Source organism: Callorhinchus milii, unplaced genomic scaffold, assembly GCF_018977255.1.
Source record: "Callorhinchus milii isolate IMCB2004 unplaced genomic scaffold, IMCB_Cmil_1.0 Scaffold18, whole genome shotgun sequence".
Lineage (NCBI taxonomy): Eukaryota > Metazoa > Chordata > Chondrichthyes > Chimaeriformes > Callorhinchidae > Callorhinchus > Callorhinchus milii.
Window position 1 is genome coordinate 14,936,040 of NW_024704759.1, and position 15,588 is coordinate 14,951,627.

Here is a 15,588-nt window from a genome sequence, read left to right on the forward strand (position 1 = left end):
GTGTGTTTTTTTTTGTATATATTTGTATGTTTGTTTAACTTCATGTATTTCACCTCTGTTGAGTTTGTAATTGACTGAACCTGAACCTGTTTCCTCGGTCAATGCTGTGTCAACAAAAACCCGCCCGATTGGGCGTGAAAGCCGCCCAATCTGGCCACGCCCACCGGCAGCGGGACGAGCGGCAGCCAATGACACAGCACTTTGCAAAGCGCCACCAAACGTGCTATAGGAAGTGGCGCGCGCCTACTGATGGACGGCGGCGGTAGCCAATCCGAGCGGGTTGGGCGTCGCGCCAGCCAATGAGGGGGCGAGGGAGGAGCAGGGGGCGGGTCAGGAAGTGGTAAGGTTAGGTTGTCCTGACACACTGAGGCCTGCAGTCACAGGCTGAGAGCACCATGACGGCTTCGGGCGCGCTGTTCCCCACTCTGGTGTCCGGGAGCCGCGGCTCCTCCAGCAAATACCTGGTGGAATTCCGGGCCGGGAAGATGTCACTGAAAGGCTCGACGGTGACTCCCGACAAGCGCAAGGGGCAGGTTTACATCCAGCAAACAGACGACTCCCTCATACACTTCTGCTGGAAGGACAGGACCGCCAACACCGTGGAGGATGTAAGCCATCTCCCCGGGGGGGCCTGGGGGGGCCTGGGCCTGGGGGGGGGCCTGGGGGGAGGCTGGGCCTGGGGGGGGGCCTGGGCCGGGGGGGGGCTGGGCCTGGGGGGGGGCCTGGGCCTGGGGGGGGGCCTGGGCCCGGGGGGAGGCTGGGCCTGGGGGGGGCCTGGGGAGGCTGGGCCTGGGGGGGGCCTGGGGGGAGGCTGGGCCTGGGGGAGGCTGGGCCTGGGGGGGGCTGGGCCTGGGGGGGGGCCTGGGCCTGGGGGGGGCCTGGGCCCGGGGGGGAGGCTGGGCCTGGGGGGGGCCTGGGCCCGGGGGGGGGCCTGGGCCCGGGGCTGGGGGGGCCTGGGCCTGGGGGCCTGGGGGAGGCTGGGCCTGGGGCCTGGGGGAGGCTGGGCCTGGGGGGGGGGCCTGGGCCTGGGGGGGCCTGGGCCTGGGGGGGCCTGGGCCTGGGGGGGGGGCCCGGGCCCTGGGGCCTGGGCCTGGGGGAGGCCTCTGGGCCTGGGGGAGCGCAGGGGCCTGGGGGACAGGGACAAAGGGGTCGCCTGGAGGACAGGGGCCTGTGGGGGCCGAGGGTGGGGGGGACAGGGTGTCTGGGTGGGGGGGGGGGGGAGAGGGCCGGGTGGGGGAAGTGAGGGTGGGGGGAATGAGCAGAGACTTGCTGGGGTGGAGAATTAAATTAGCTCTTTTCGACAATAACTATCAGGTTCCATTGATTTCAAGCCTTTATAGTTTAATGTTTACAATGGCAGCCGTTGTGATCAAGTCCCTAAATTATTATTTCCACAGGATCTCATCATTTTCCCTGATGACTGTGAGTTCAAGCGCGTGCCCCAGTGTACCACTGGGCGTGTCTACGTACTCAAATTTAAAGCAGGATCAAAGCGTCTCTTCTTTTGGATGCAGGTAAAAAGATGCACTTATCTCTTCATTTGACTGTTGCTTTCTTTTACAATCCGCTCTGGGGTTATAATCCTTGCATTTGGTATAATATCACGTCGGAAGGATAACTCCAATATAACTCCGGAAGTCTTTAAATATAGAACCAATATTGTTCTTTCAGTAGCTGAAAAAANCCCTAGGGTGATTAGATGTCACAGTAAGTTAACATACTGTTCTTTTTATATCTTGGAGTGGGCCTGCTGACTATAAAGGTTAGACTATAAAGTTTTGGGCAATTTCAGACACTTCCTTGACTGCTAATCCACAGCACAAAACTTCACAGACATATTGTCATTTACACTCAGTCCTAAAGATGTTTGCTGAGGTAATTGGATATGTATTTATTGATGAAATACACATTTGTCTAGTTCTGAAGAGAATGCCTATTTGGAGTATTACTTAGTGTCTGTATGTGCTACATTACCCTGGGATGCTTGAGGCTGAATACAAATTGGAAAATATTCCATTCCCAGCAGTGACAATCCCCATGTTATGTTTCAAGAAAACTGAAAAGAGAAGTTATAATCATAACGGGTTAGATATTGTCCGGTGTGTACAATTGCCCAGGTTTGAGGATAAAATCATTCATTGAAGAGATTCTGTATAATCACAATTTAGAGAATACACAGAGCCTAAAAACCCTGTCAGGAGTTGTTCCCACCGATTTACTCTCACCTACATTTTAGGCCCCTTAAAAATTAGAATATTTATAAACTGAATATAAACTCTGAATATTCTCCTTTGTGCATTTGCCAAAGGACATTGTGAAAGTTACCTTTATGCTGGGTTGTGACTGTGACTGTTTAATTCTTCAGGAACCCAAATCAGACAAAGATGAGGAGTATTGTCGTAAAGTGAATGAATACCTGAACAACCCCCCAATGCCTGGGGCTCTGGGTAGTGGCAGCAGTGGGGGGCACGAGCTGGCAGCACTTGGAGGTACTGCATTGCTGAAGTATGATCAGTATCATATCCTGTGTCAATATACCGTGATTTGCTTTGACAGGGACTCTGGTTGATCCCATGTTCTAATAATAATGGCTATGAAAGACATTTCCTTGTGTATTTTCTAGGATGGGATACTATGTACTATGTGTTCCAGCTTTCTTTCCTGGCTACAAATTAGACATTTTTGCTTAAATAGTGGATTGATGTGCAATCAATACGAGTAGAAGCAAGAAAAGTAATAAAATAACTGATTTCATCAGAATATAGATTTTCTTAACAGAAATGGGTGTTTATCTATATGACTTTCTGTGGCAAAATGCAGTATATATTTGTGGTGGTTAAAACAACAATGAGCAATACAGAATATCTCAATAACTAAATGTTTGATATTGATTTTAGGAACACTATCTTTCTCTGCCTGATTTGTTCTGCCATTTCATTTCAGGAGAAAGTGGTCTGCAAAGTCTTCTTGGTAACATGAGCCACAATCAACTGATGCAGCTGATGGGAGCAACTGGTTTAGGTGGACTAGGTTGGTAACCTTTTCTAAATAGTGAAAGCTGTGTTTTGCTTCTTTTATTTCTAGGTGAATATGTTCATTGTTGGGTTGGAGGGGGGGTGGAACCCAGGATAATTACTTCATACAGGGTGGAAAAAGAAAGTAACCACGTGTTGTATCTCCTATTTTGGGTTGTGAGGAAACTGCACGCAAGTACTCGGAAGTGAAAATAGCTTTAAAATAGAGCAAATGTGCGTGGGTTAGAATTTGTTTTGAACATTAGCGAGGACACTGTTACTGAAAGGTTTTTTTGTAATGTTGAATGCTTGTATTATTGTTTGTTTTCATCACTATACATCCAGTGTAAATGGTCCAGTTATGTATTTGGTTCAGTGAGAAGGCTTTTGTGTCTCTTGAGTGTTGGAAGGATCATCGCGTGACGCTGTTGACTTGTTTCTCTGTAGGTAGCTTGGGGGCTCTGGCTGGGCCAGCAGGACTTGCTGGCTTGCTCGGCAGTGGAGGGCCGACAACTAGTACCAGCTCTTCATCAGGGTAAGGTTATTGTTATTAAGGTGCAGTCAGTTGAGATGTGAATATTGTTGTCACAGCGAACAGAATTTATCCTTGTGAAATTCAGAACCATGTACACTAATAAATAATCTATTTGTTCTGTAATATAACCAGTTAATTGCCTTGTGTTCATTCATGGAAAAATAAGAGCTAGTCCGGGGTTTGATATCCATCATGGCTTTTGTCTACCCATCCCCCCACCCCCCCGAAAGTATTACTGTTTGTTCTTCAGGTTACATTTCACTAATGTGTAACCCTGTGGCGTGTTGTGTCGTGTTTAGCTCCCGAAGCCAGTCTGCAGCCATTACCCCAACTTCGGCCAGCTCTGCGGTTCGTATGAGCTCAACACCTTCAGCTGCTGCAGCGACCACACCCATCCCATCCCTGGCACCAGCTCCCGCCGTGGGCACACCAGCAACCACAACAGCAGCAGCTACTCCAACAACACCAACAGCACCAACCACTGCATCTGCAGCTGCAGCCACCACTAGCTCTACCTCTAGTTCTGTCATTAGCCCGACTCAGCACATTCAGCTGCGGGATTTGCAGACTATCTTGGCCAGCATGAATGTTCCTGCCGTTGGAGAAGGGTCAGGAGCACAAGGTAAGGGCTCGGTTCTGGCTGCATTTGATAACCTATGAAACGCGCGTCTCTGTGAGGGCTTTAAATAGTGTATTTACAATTGGTTAATGTGCAAATCTGATGATTTGTAAGTTAAGATGGTAATATTGAGGAAAAATTCAGAAAGATTGAACAAATTGTACATTAGGACTAATTTGATTTCAGTGTATAATAACTTTAAAAGAATGTTTCATCTGCTGTTAGTATGTGCATTATTTTCTTGAAAGATAAAGTAGCAGAATGTGAATAGGCCAGTTTGCTGTTGCCGTGGTGTAGAGCAGTTGTGCTGAATAGGGCACCATCTTGGCTGTCAACATTCACAAACAAAATGGAGGCCATTAATCACAGTGTTCAGCAAACTATCAATAATAATCCAGAACTAGATTAAGTGAAATCTGTCTGTGTTTTCCCAGCCGTGGATCTGGCCAGCGTGCTGACGCCAGAGGTTATGGCGCCCATTCTGGCAAATGCAGAGGTTCAGGAGCGATTGGTGCCGTTCCTGCCGTCAGGAGAGTCGCTGCCACGACCAGCCGAGGAAATCCAGAACACGCTCACCTCGCCCCAGTTTCAACAAGTATGCTTCTGCTCAACTTTTTTTTAAGGACTTCTTTTGCAGCAAACTATCCTGAATGAGTCAGATATATATACTCTGGTGCCATTTAACCCACAGTGCGCTGGGTGAAATATAATGGTTCATGCCAGGAAGGAAGATCCCAAATCTGAATCATCTCAGGTTCCTGGCTGATGTAGTGGCTCGGAAATGGAGTAACACGTCTGGAATGCTCCATAAATCAATATTTATGAAACATAAAACTTAAATTGCCATTGTTACTGACTGGGAGGTTCAGATCTGACTCAATGCACTGATCAGACCATGCAGCAGACAAGTAATGAAGTAGCACACGATTGGGTCTCTGGGCAATCCCTGGAAGCTGGAGTGCGTGGCCAGTAAAATGTAGCTTACGTTGCCCTCATTTCTTTTTAGCATATTGGTTAGAGTGAACGTATGGTGTGCAGGTTGTCTCAAGTGAAATGCCACGTAACAGCACAATTGCAAGTCTGCTGTGCACACTGACAGGTGACATTAAAGTGTTAGGTTTCTAAATGAATTATTCATTTATAGAATTTTGTAATGCAAAATGTTAAGTTTTTACAAAACCTGTAACATTTAGTGTTGGACACTTTACTGTGAGGGTTTTACATTCTCTCTGTTGTCCCTGTAGGCCATGAGCATGTTCAGCGCAGCATTGGCTTCAGGACAGTTGGGGCCATTAATGAGCCAGTTTGGTTTGCCAGTTGAGGCTGTGGAAGCAGCTGGCAAAGGGGGTGAGTGACTTTTCATATTGAAACCAAGTGTTTTTTCATTATTTTGACAGAAACCTAACATAAGAAAGCATTCGTGGTGGAACCAGTATTTGCTATGATTTCTATTCTGTTTCACTTAAACTCCATGCATTTTATCTGGACTTGCACTCCACTTAATAGCTTTACAAAGATGTAATTGCAGTCCAAGTGAACATTAAGAACAAAAGATTTGATGAGGCTGGGTTTACTCTGAAATCAAGGTCACATCAAACATATTGTGAATTATTTTTCTTTGCTGTCTTGGGGCTTTAACTTTACAGTATATCCTGTGAATCACTTTGATATGTGATAATGCGCTATATCAAATAATTTAAAACATTTGGTCTGGAATCTTTTAAGATGAATTGAGATGCAAGGGTTCATGGATTTAACAATTGTATGATTTTATGGAATACTGCTTACTGCAATTTGGTAAATATTATTCTTCAGATGTTGAAGGATTTGCTAAAGCCATGCAGAACAGCTCCTCTTCACCGAGCACAACAGCAGAGGAAAAGGAGGGAGAAAGTGAATCAAAGAACAAGAAAGATGAAGAGGAAGATATGAGTTTGGACTAAGTTTACTGGTCCATTTTGTTTAAATGTTTATGATGATATTCAAGTAAAGGATAGAGTATGCAATTTAAAGTAGAATTATTAATGTATGTAATGTGCCTATTAATCCTGGACACTAAATATTAAAATATTCTCAGTGCAAGCAAATTATGTTCAATTTGATTTATTTCTGATTTTCCAGCGCTTTGAGACACTATCCAGCTTTAATGCTACTTAATCCAAATAGAACAAACCCCCCACATACCACGGGATCTTAATACAGATAGCTTTATTTTGACTCGTACCATTGATCTGCACATAAATTGTGCAAAAAAAGTAAAACGGGTCTAAACAATAATATAAACCAGTGTCATAATATATTTCCTCCCAAAATGCCAAATAATCAGTAGCACAATAGCTTAAATTTGACATAAAATCCACAGCAAGATTTTTTTCTTTAAAATGGGTAATACAGTACAAATATTTAAGTGCACAAGTGGATTGGAATTCTTAAGCTGTCTCTGCTGAAGTTTTCCTGATTTAGTTTCCATATTATTTACATCACTGGGCAGCCATTGGCACTGACTGCACCGTGCAGTGAGCCAGGTCGGTTTAACTGTACAGATCTTTGATTGACGAGGACATTCCTGATACAGCCAACAAATGGAGAACGTATCGAAGACGGTGTTGAAATTTGCACTGAATCGGAGGAAAAAANGAACAAAACATTGATTTCATTATTTGAAAACTGCCTTTGACAAATAATTCATTGCTATGGTACAGGTAAAAATTCACCAGTGCCTTCAGAATATTCAGAGAGGGATAAGGAGGGGCAAGTGGAATAGGATGGGTGGAGGCTCATATGGAGTTTTGGGCCAAAAGGCTTGTATTGCACTGCGCAGACCAATTAAAACGTCTGTGATGGGAGTCTCCACAATCTAGATTCTGTTGCTGTGCGTTGCCTGAAATAAGCTCAGAGGGTTCATATTGACAAGGGCTGTACAACGAACTCACAAGGAAGAATAACAAACAGTTTCACATTAAGACGCGTAATTAAGTCAAATACAAACTCCCAATAGTAACTGCTCCAGTCAGTACAGCTCACCTGGTTTGCCTCCTGCATACAGTGTTTCTTTGTTGTTGCTACGAGAACTTTGTGCTGGGCCCACAGTATAGTTGCTCTTAGTGTCTACATCGAGCTGAATCACATTCTTTCCTTTAATAACTAGAATGAAAGGAGGACATTGGTTTTAAAAGCTTTTTTTGTCATGTTTACTCCAGATATAATAAAATAAATACTCCAGATACAACGGCTGAGTGCATTAAACACAATACAAAAGATGTGCTAAGGTTTAGGAGGCTGCCCTTCTATCTCAGCAATTTTAGTCTAACTCAGAATGAAGGCTTTCCTCAGTGACTTGAGTTCCAAATAGTTAGGGGCTCACCTCATAAACTTCCACAATAAGAGTTCCACCCTGACTGCCCAAACACACAAAGCACACAGTCCTCCAACCATAGCCTCACCTGCAATGCGATGCCACTGTCCATCACAAAGAGAGTGCTGTGGGGTGACTGCTGCGGAGAAGGCCCCAGCTCCATTATTTATTTGTAAGATAACCTAATAAAATCAGAAATGCAACAGGGTGAGTAACACGGACTGAGTCACCTCATCTAAATGCTCATTCTACATGTGCTAACCTAGACAGTGATAATCAGCATTTACAAATCATTGGTTGTTAATAACATGCATTTTGCTTTAGTCTTAAACAATTATTTAATCCTACATAAACCATCACTACTGATTGTTAAGTTACCTCAAAGAGTAAAGCTTCATTTCCCCAAACTATTTCCCGGTCTGTCCTGACGTGAAAGGCGCTACACAAATGTCATTTGTTGTTGTTGAAATGAGATAAAGTTCTTGTCACTCACCTTTTCATTTTCTAGATACAGACTGAAGTAATGGCTTTGTTTTCTCCCAGCGTGGAACAAGATGCCAGACAAACTCCTCGGACGTACTTCAAACATCAATTCATAATTTTTGCCAATAACGAAGGCATCATCTGAAAGGGGGAGGTTTGAAAAAAAGGTGTTACTAGAATAAGAATAAATAGCCAGTATCTAAAGAGAACACAAACCATTTAACATTGTCAAGATTGAAAGTTTGAATAGCAAGTACTTATCGTTGCCTGCTTTTGCTGAATTATCCAGACCTTTGAGAAACTCTTTGGTCTGGTTTATTGAGCAAAAATAGGCAACAATAACAAATTGCGATTCAAACTTTCAATCTTGACAATGTTAAATCTATTTTGTCATCAATATAGTTTGTAGCCACTAAACATCAATTGTCAGAAGAGAGAATTGTGTAATACTTCTATTATTATTATTATGATAATACCTAGGATGACGTATCCTCCACCAGCAGCAAAGAAGGTGCCCATTTCAAGGCTGCCCTCGAAGCATGGGATGACATTGTACATGCGAGATGGAACCACCATGTGCTTCCCGTCCAGTTGGAAGTTGCGGATACAGCCATCAAAACTAGAGGCAGAAGGACTCTACCAAAACAGAGGAAAGCGGGGCTGTTACTTTTAGCTCTAGACAAAGAATTTCTGAGCTGTAATGTTTGTCAAAAAGTTCATCAGCGCTTGTCTTTACCTGAGTGATCTTTCTGGCTTTGCCCAGTGGCACCGCACCCACGTAGAACGGAGCTTGGACGTCTAAGGAAGGAGTGCCAGACATGGTGCTGGTCTGTGTCCGGAGACCATCCACCACCAACTGCCCTCGATTCTTCTCTCTGCTGAAAAACACCTGGAAACGACACAGTTCAGCACTTACCAGCGCTTCCCAGATTGTGATGGATTCAGACTAAACATTACCAGAGAATTGCTCTATATACAGGAATGCATTTACTAAGCTCAGCCACAGTTGTGCAGTTACCTTTGCACATCTGTTACAACTGAAACAAGAAGAATGACTGATGTGAAATGTGCTCGGTATTTGTGATAGTGTCCAGCACCTGGGGATGTCCTTGCGATGCGAAAGACACTGTATAATTGCAATTTGTTGTTGTACTTACTGTGTGCCATTGGCCATCATTGTACTTTTCTTTGCTCGGAATTCTCAGCTTGTTCCCTTTCACATTAAACATGAAAACAAATCGTCCTTTAGAGAGCATGAGAGTCATGTAGGAGGTCTCCAGCTCATTAGAGACGTAGAAGAGCATCCCGTGGGATGAGTTACAACGAACCTCCATAGAGAAGCTGGACCTGGAGGATGAATGTTTTGGAAAGAAAATTATTAGAAACTCTTGAGGTACGAAGAAATATTGAGAATGTGATTTCCTTGTCTGCCCATCTTCTTGCAATTACTTTTTACAACCAACATTTTTTTGAGAAATATCAGCTTGGAAGGGAGCACAGATCAAACCACACCAACAACTCTGTAACAATTAAAAGTTAATGGGGGGAAAGAGCTTAACTCTAGTTGGAACTTTACCTTTCCCGGAAGGTCTGTGGGACATTGTCATATTCCAAACGGCTGAGAGAGGATCCCCTAAAGTGATGAGCGCTGCTGGTTGGCTGTGCTGGTAATTGGCAACTGTCAGACACTTGCTGCTTGCTCTGCTGATTGATAACAGCCTTTGAGGTTCAAATAGACAGAAGATCACAATGTATGCGACAGAGCATCTTACAGCATAAAAACAAGCCTTTTGGCCCAGCTCAGAGGAAAGTGTTACAGCCCACTTACCTGCTTGGATTTGTCCTTTTTGGGCGATCGGATCTGTTGTGGTGGCTTCTCTTTGGGACAGTTGTTCAGCTCCGTTTCCACCATTTCTTTGTGTTGCTGGAGATCAACAACGGACTGTTCTGTGGAATCTTTCCTGCAGGAGACACAGGAGCATCAAATAATAATCCTTGCATTTGATATAGCGCCTTATGACATCATTGAATTCTTCACAGGTTATATTGTAAGATGAATTGACTGTATATTTTGTGGGCGAAAACTCAAAACTGTCCACTATTTCTTGTAAAGGTATCACACAAGTCACGTGATTCAAGCACGAATTCTCGTCTTTTTCATCAAATGGGAAAAAGGAAGGACAACAATTGCTGATAAAGACAATAATGTCTGTTTAATTAACGTTTGATCAGGGAATCATTGCAAAATATTTTTCAGACATGCATTTAGACATTTGGTTACTATATTGCGTCTCTGGGAGCTACTCCAGTAACAAAAGAAAATAACTGATAACATCATAAGTATGTTACTGTTTAATATTTAATGTTTGTTAACTAAGTGTGTGAGCTGTAAGTTATATCAAAAATAATCAACAGGAGACGAAGACATTACAACACTACTCCAGGGAGCATCGCTGCCTTTTAAACTTCCTCATATCCTGTTGCAGGTTTTTGACACTTACCGATATATGAAAACGTTGCCGATACAACCCGTCAGGTTGGCCCCTAAACTGGAGCTCGGAGCCCCCCCCAGATACACCTGGCCCTGCTCCAACCCCCGGGACTGACTCCGTGTCCAGCTACTGATTTGTGACTGTACTTTTTCCATGTCATCGATGTTCATCTTAATCCTTGGGAAGGAAAGCAAAACATTCTAATTTATTGCTAAGAGCTGCTGGATGGTAAATATTACAACCGCTGCGGGTATAAATATACATTAACAATAACAAGCCAACACGTCAGGACCTTTACAAAAAAAAGCACAGAATTGACACCAAGAGTTTTTAAATTCAGTCATTTTTGCCACTGACCCTGCGATTCACAAAGCAAAGCACTTACTGTTGATTGTGAATCCCAAACGAGATGTAGTGAAGGCTCCCGTCAGTGTACTCAATTTTGCTTTTGACTTCAGTGTTGAACATTTTAAGTGCCACTAATCCTTGCTTCAGAGAGACTTGACAATGTCCTTTCTAAAGCACAAAGAGAGATAGCGTGATCAGCTGGACAGGACCCAGTTCAGCAACTTGTGTGTGTGGGGTATGTGTGTGCAGTGTGTGTGTGTGTATGTGTGGGATGTGTGTATGTGTTCTTTTTCTCTCTAATGTTGCTGAACGAAATGTTAATGCAATTTTCTTGTCTGACAGAGCCTCGTGCAGACCCCACTATTACAGGTATCAAAACTAGTTTATAATAATAATCCTTGCATTTGATATAGCACCTGATCAAGTCATTGAGACATCTTTAACATTCTAATGGATTCACCTATGCATTAAGCTTCTACACTCGTGTAGAATGGACCTAAGTGTGCAAATCCATGTCACTAATGCCTTGCTGAGGTGCAGTTCCCACACGTCAACATATAAACATGTTTACCTCTGTGGGGTAGTAAAACATCAGTGCATTTCGCTGCTGGGTCTGAAAACCAAAGCCTGAGACAAAGTTGTTGTCAAGTGCGGGCACGTTTTCAGGAGTTAGACTGAGATATCCTTGGCCTTTGAAATCAGCCGAACGGGAAATCTGAAGCGAGATAAGAGAAGGAAAGCAAACTTCAGCAGCAACAACAAACAACAACAAAATTACATTTATAGAACGCCTTTCATGTCCCAAGGTGCTGATACAACGATAACTGTCAAAAGGGAATTGGATATATACTTGAACAGGAAAAAAAAGGGCAAAACGTGGCAGCCAATTGCACTCAGCAGTCCCACAAACAGTCGTGGAATCAGTGACCAAATCAATGATTTATTTTTTTTCTTTTGAAGGGCTTATTATCCCCGAAAAGTTACACTCACCAACAGGCTCAGGGAGCAGCCGTAACTGACACCAATCGTTTTCTCTCTCTTCAGGTCCAGGTTCTTCTCCATGGCCTTCAGACTCCTCATGCAGCCCTTGACTGAGCCGCCTGTGGGGAACTTGCTTCTCAAGCTGAAAGGAACATAGTCAAACCCTCATTGTCAGCAACTTGAATGGAATAGCCAAGAGGTTTCTTCCTAGAGTCTGATTCCACTGAGTGTTTACATTGACTGTAATGATGGTTTAGCTCAAACCAGGGGAGATACTTGATTGTTAAAAAGGAAGCTGCAGTGAGATTCTAGTGAGAGATTTCATTGTGCCTTATCCCGCTAATGCACCCGATGCCTTAGACAGACATTGAAGTATTTAAGTTTCTCTGTGATATCTTGTAATAAACAATTTTAATCTTAACCACTTTTCACCAAAACTCATCAGTTATGACTGTCAATATGAAATTTCCTTTTAACGTAATTCCCTTGAGGAACTGTATTATATTTTAAATTTAAGCAAGTTAAAAAAAGAATATTTTTAAAAATTCTACATACATTAAATCTATATGTTAAGCCAGGGTGAGTACAAGATCTGCGCAAAAAAAATAATCCTTGCATTTGATACAGCACCTTATCACGTCTTTGAGACTGGATTCATTGAAAGTGAATTGAAATTAAATTAAATTCTTTATTTGTGACTCCTACCTCTCGGGAAGTTTGTCTACAGGAGCCCCCCCAAGGTAATACAGAGAAAATGAAGGACGAGCGACATTCTGCTGCTCAGTGGCCAGCACCGTCATCCTGTCCACACGAACATAGATCTTCATTTTGGCCCCACTGTATACCATAATAATCTGGATCTGAAAATCAAACACAATCAGTCAATTAGACCAATTAACTAACTACAGTGTGGAAGACTCTCCTATGTTAATGTTAATTTAGGATAGTTTGAACTAAAGGGGATCTTCACCAACGGCCACAGGGAAGTAGAGAACAATCAAACAACACTGAACTATAAACAACAATAACAACAATTTACACAGTGCCATTCACACCAGGACGACATCCCAAGGCACTGGACCGTCAGTGATCCACACCTGAGCCAGTGTATCCCGGCGAGGATGGGGGTGATAGGTTCACCAGAAGCATGAAATTGTACCTAGTCTGAGCTGGCAAGATCAGTTTGGCTTCATGCAGAAATGTGAGACTCTCTTAATTTAGAAGCTGGTTACTTTCAAAGACAGCAGAATTACCTGGTGAGGATATCCATCACTGATAGACTTTTCATTGCTGCCGTTGTTGTGTTCAATCTTAAGTTGGTGGTTTAATTTACAGTATAGAACGAGTCGTGCATTCTGTACGGCCACAGACAGGAACTGGTCCTGAAGGAATTGGTAAAGAAATCACTTCATGTTAGATTAGAAAAACAATAACAATAATTTGTTTTTGCCCCACAGTTTAAGAGAGTTTGGGAAACAATTCAACAAACTGAAGCTATTCTGTTATATTTACAACAGAAGCCAGATTCAACCATGGATTTAAGTGTGTACTTTGAAGTTTTGTCAATATTGATCTAAATTGCAATCCTCTACATTTGGCACAATCCAAAAGAAAAAAAGGGTTTCTGTCAAACTTCCTTACAGGCCTGATTTGACGTGTTTTAAATTACAAGTGGACGCTTCTTCCACAAGGAATTAGGGGAAACAAAATGAAGCAAATTGCACCAGGCCGGTTGGAAACACCTGAGGCGGTTTGACAGGTCACAACATATGCCAACCTGCAGAGCAAAATAAAGCCTTGGTGCAGTCTCCATACCTGTGAAGGGGGCAAGAGAGGAAGCGAGTGAGAGAATTTGTGTGTAGTGTGGGTGGTGTGTAGGTTAGAGAGAGAGCGAGAGAGAGAATGCACCACAATTCACAGAATGGTTATGAACAAAAGATCAGATCTGCTTGTGTATCTAAAACAATTGCACCTGATGGCATGATGGTCATTATTGTTAATGGCTTTTCACAAATTTGATGCCACATGTTCTGAGCTTTTGCTGGATTCACGACTTGAACTTTATATCCTCTAACATACCCAGCAGATTTGTAGGAGACTGAAACTATCTTTGCTCCCAATGTTCTCTCCTGTCCTGATGGGAGTTGGGATACCATATAGGAATACTGTTCAATAGGTATTGTCAACGCTCCAATATAGTACACAATAGAGCTTATATTGCAAGTCGTTGTGGGGTAGTTAGTGCTGATCTACATGAACATACTAAGAATGGCAGCTATTCTGGACACGACTGTAAGATTAGTATATACTGCACCGGTCTATACAGTGATAGAAACACTGACCTTCTCCCTCATGAAAAGCAGGATGCCATTGTAGGATGCAAGGCAAACCTCTTGTTCAAAGCGAGATATAGTCGAGAACGTACTTGACATTTTGATTTCTGCAAAACCACTGCCATCAAAGTACGAGCTGTCACTCTCTGCCCCTTGAGTGGATTTGTACCTGTAACAAAGAGCAGAGACTCCCGAGTGTTGATAAAGGACAGAAATCTGAAAACTTCACTCACTCATTCAGCTGGGACCTCAGTCCATCGTGGTACAAACTTTGTTTCATTGGGCAATTGTTAACAAGAGGAGCCTGAATCGAATTTCATCCTCTATTCACATAGGATAACATCTCTGAATACTTTACAGGGACTGGGTCAGAGACCAAACAAGGGAGGGCAGGAGAGGGAAAGGGGAGATACTGTCGAAGAGGGAGGATTATCAAGACAGACAGAGTGGGGAGGTAAGAGGGAAGGTGAGAGGGAGCCCTGAAGATTCCCAAATTGGACTCCTTTTTTTTAAACACATTCCACGCTCTTTAACTGCTAAAAATGACCATTTATAATAAGATCAATTTATAATCCAGTGACAGGATTTCAAACAGTCTCTGTTAATGACCAATGTTTACCTTCGACAGGGTTCATCAGCTGTAGTGTTCAGGTTAAATGTTTGAATGAGATTGTAGAGGCTAATGACCTCTTCGTTCAGCGTTCCAAGTTCAATACATCCTTCAAAGTTGGGATAACGCAGCATTGCCGGGGGCTGCAGGAGATAAACCATTTCTTCAATGAAACACAAACAGCTCGAATGTCACTGCAAATTGTTCAAAGTAATTGAATAATCAATGTCCTGGAGCAGCAGAAATGAGCCCAATTTCAGCAATCAGTGAATTGTCCACAGGAGAGCGCCATTGGTCACGGCAAAAAGCCATGACAGTGTGATGGTGGCAATTGGTGCTTGTACCAATGTTGAGCTCAGTCGCTGGGACAGAGCCGGGAGAACCACCTCTGGGAGCACTATACCCGTCGGAGGATATGAAAACACAGACGCAGCTTTCAAGATCCTACACTGCTACTGCCCAACCCAAACACTGTGCAAATGAGCCAAATTCCTCACTATAGAGGCCCAGCACATTTCACAGACGCTTTCAATTGATGCCACTCTGCCACACTCCTGATGTGGGTGACAATCAAGTCATGACATGCTCAGCCACACTGCTGGGTTTAAACAGACAGAAAGCCCTCAGTCAGTACTTACAGTGAAGTCAGGAGGATAACCACCGGCATAGAAAACAACATCTTCAGGATCCAGATTGAGTAAAGTGTCATTGCCTTTAGACTTCCCATCTCCCCTGGTTTCAGTTATGGTGCCTTTTTCTACTGTGTAAGAGATGCGGCCATATTGCTGTATCCTGGATAGAGAGAACATTAACTGACC

At 43.3% G+C, this 15,588-nt stretch overlaps 2 protein-coding genes across 2 annotated transcripts in view; one reads left to right on the forward strand and one right to left on the reverse strand.

The window, feature by feature from the left end:
- Positions 1 to 361: 361 nt before the first annotated feature.
- Positions 362 to 6,252, forward strand: adrm1 (ADRM1 26S proteasome ubiquitin receptor). Its single transcript, NM_001292385.1, is given in 9 exon segments — positions 362 to 608; positions 1,398 to 1,514; positions 2,366 to 2,489; positions 2,944 to 3,030; positions 3,462 to 3,549; positions 3,849 to 4,171; positions 4,603 to 4,763; positions 5,413 to 5,515; positions 5,984 to 6,252. Coding segments are annotated over 9 exon segments (1,344 nt in total). The 5' UTR covers positions 362 to 395; the 3' UTR covers positions 6,112 to 6,252.
- Positions 6,253 to 6,359: 107 nt separating this feature from the next.
- Positions 6,360 to 15,588, reverse strand: part of lama5 (laminin, alpha 5) — a 94,819-nt gene continuing 85,590 nt past the window's right edge. The window contains exons 64-81 of the mRNA XM_042341957.1: positions 15,409 to 15,562; positions 14,780 to 14,913; positions 14,170 to 14,329; positions 13,081 to 13,209; positions 12,533 to 12,687; positions 11,837 to 11,969; positions 11,418 to 11,561; positions 10,884 to 11,014; positions 10,508 to 10,675; positions 9,835 to 9,967; positions 9,583 to 9,725; positions 9,164 to 9,353; positions 8,743 to 8,895; positions 8,483 to 8,642; positions 8,017 to 8,147; positions 7,612 to 7,705; positions 7,193 to 7,312; positions 6,360 to 6,786 (exon numbers count right to left, since the gene is read on the reverse strand). Coding sequence (XP_042197891.1) covers positions 6,644 to 6,786; positions 7,193 to 7,312; positions 7,612 to 7,705; positions 8,017 to 8,147; positions 8,483 to 8,642; positions 8,743 to 8,895; positions 9,164 to 9,353; positions 9,583 to 9,725; positions 9,835 to 9,967; positions 10,508 to 10,675; positions 10,884 to 11,014; positions 11,418 to 11,561; positions 11,837 to 11,969; positions 12,533 to 12,687; positions 13,081 to 13,209; positions 14,170 to 14,329; positions 14,780 to 14,913; positions 15,409 to 15,562 — 2,575 coding nt within the window. The 3' untranslated portion in view covers positions 6,360 to 6,643. The remainder of the gene's footprint in view (positions 6,787 to 7,192; positions 7,313 to 7,611; positions 7,706 to 8,016; positions 8,148 to 8,482; positions 8,643 to 8,742; positions 8,896 to 9,163; positions 9,354 to 9,582; positions 9,726 to 9,834; positions 9,968 to 10,507; positions 10,676 to 10,883; positions 11,015 to 11,417; positions 11,562 to 11,836; positions 11,970 to 12,532; positions 12,688 to 13,080; positions 13,210 to 14,169; positions 14,330 to 14,779; positions 14,914 to 15,408; positions 15,563 to 15,588) is intronic.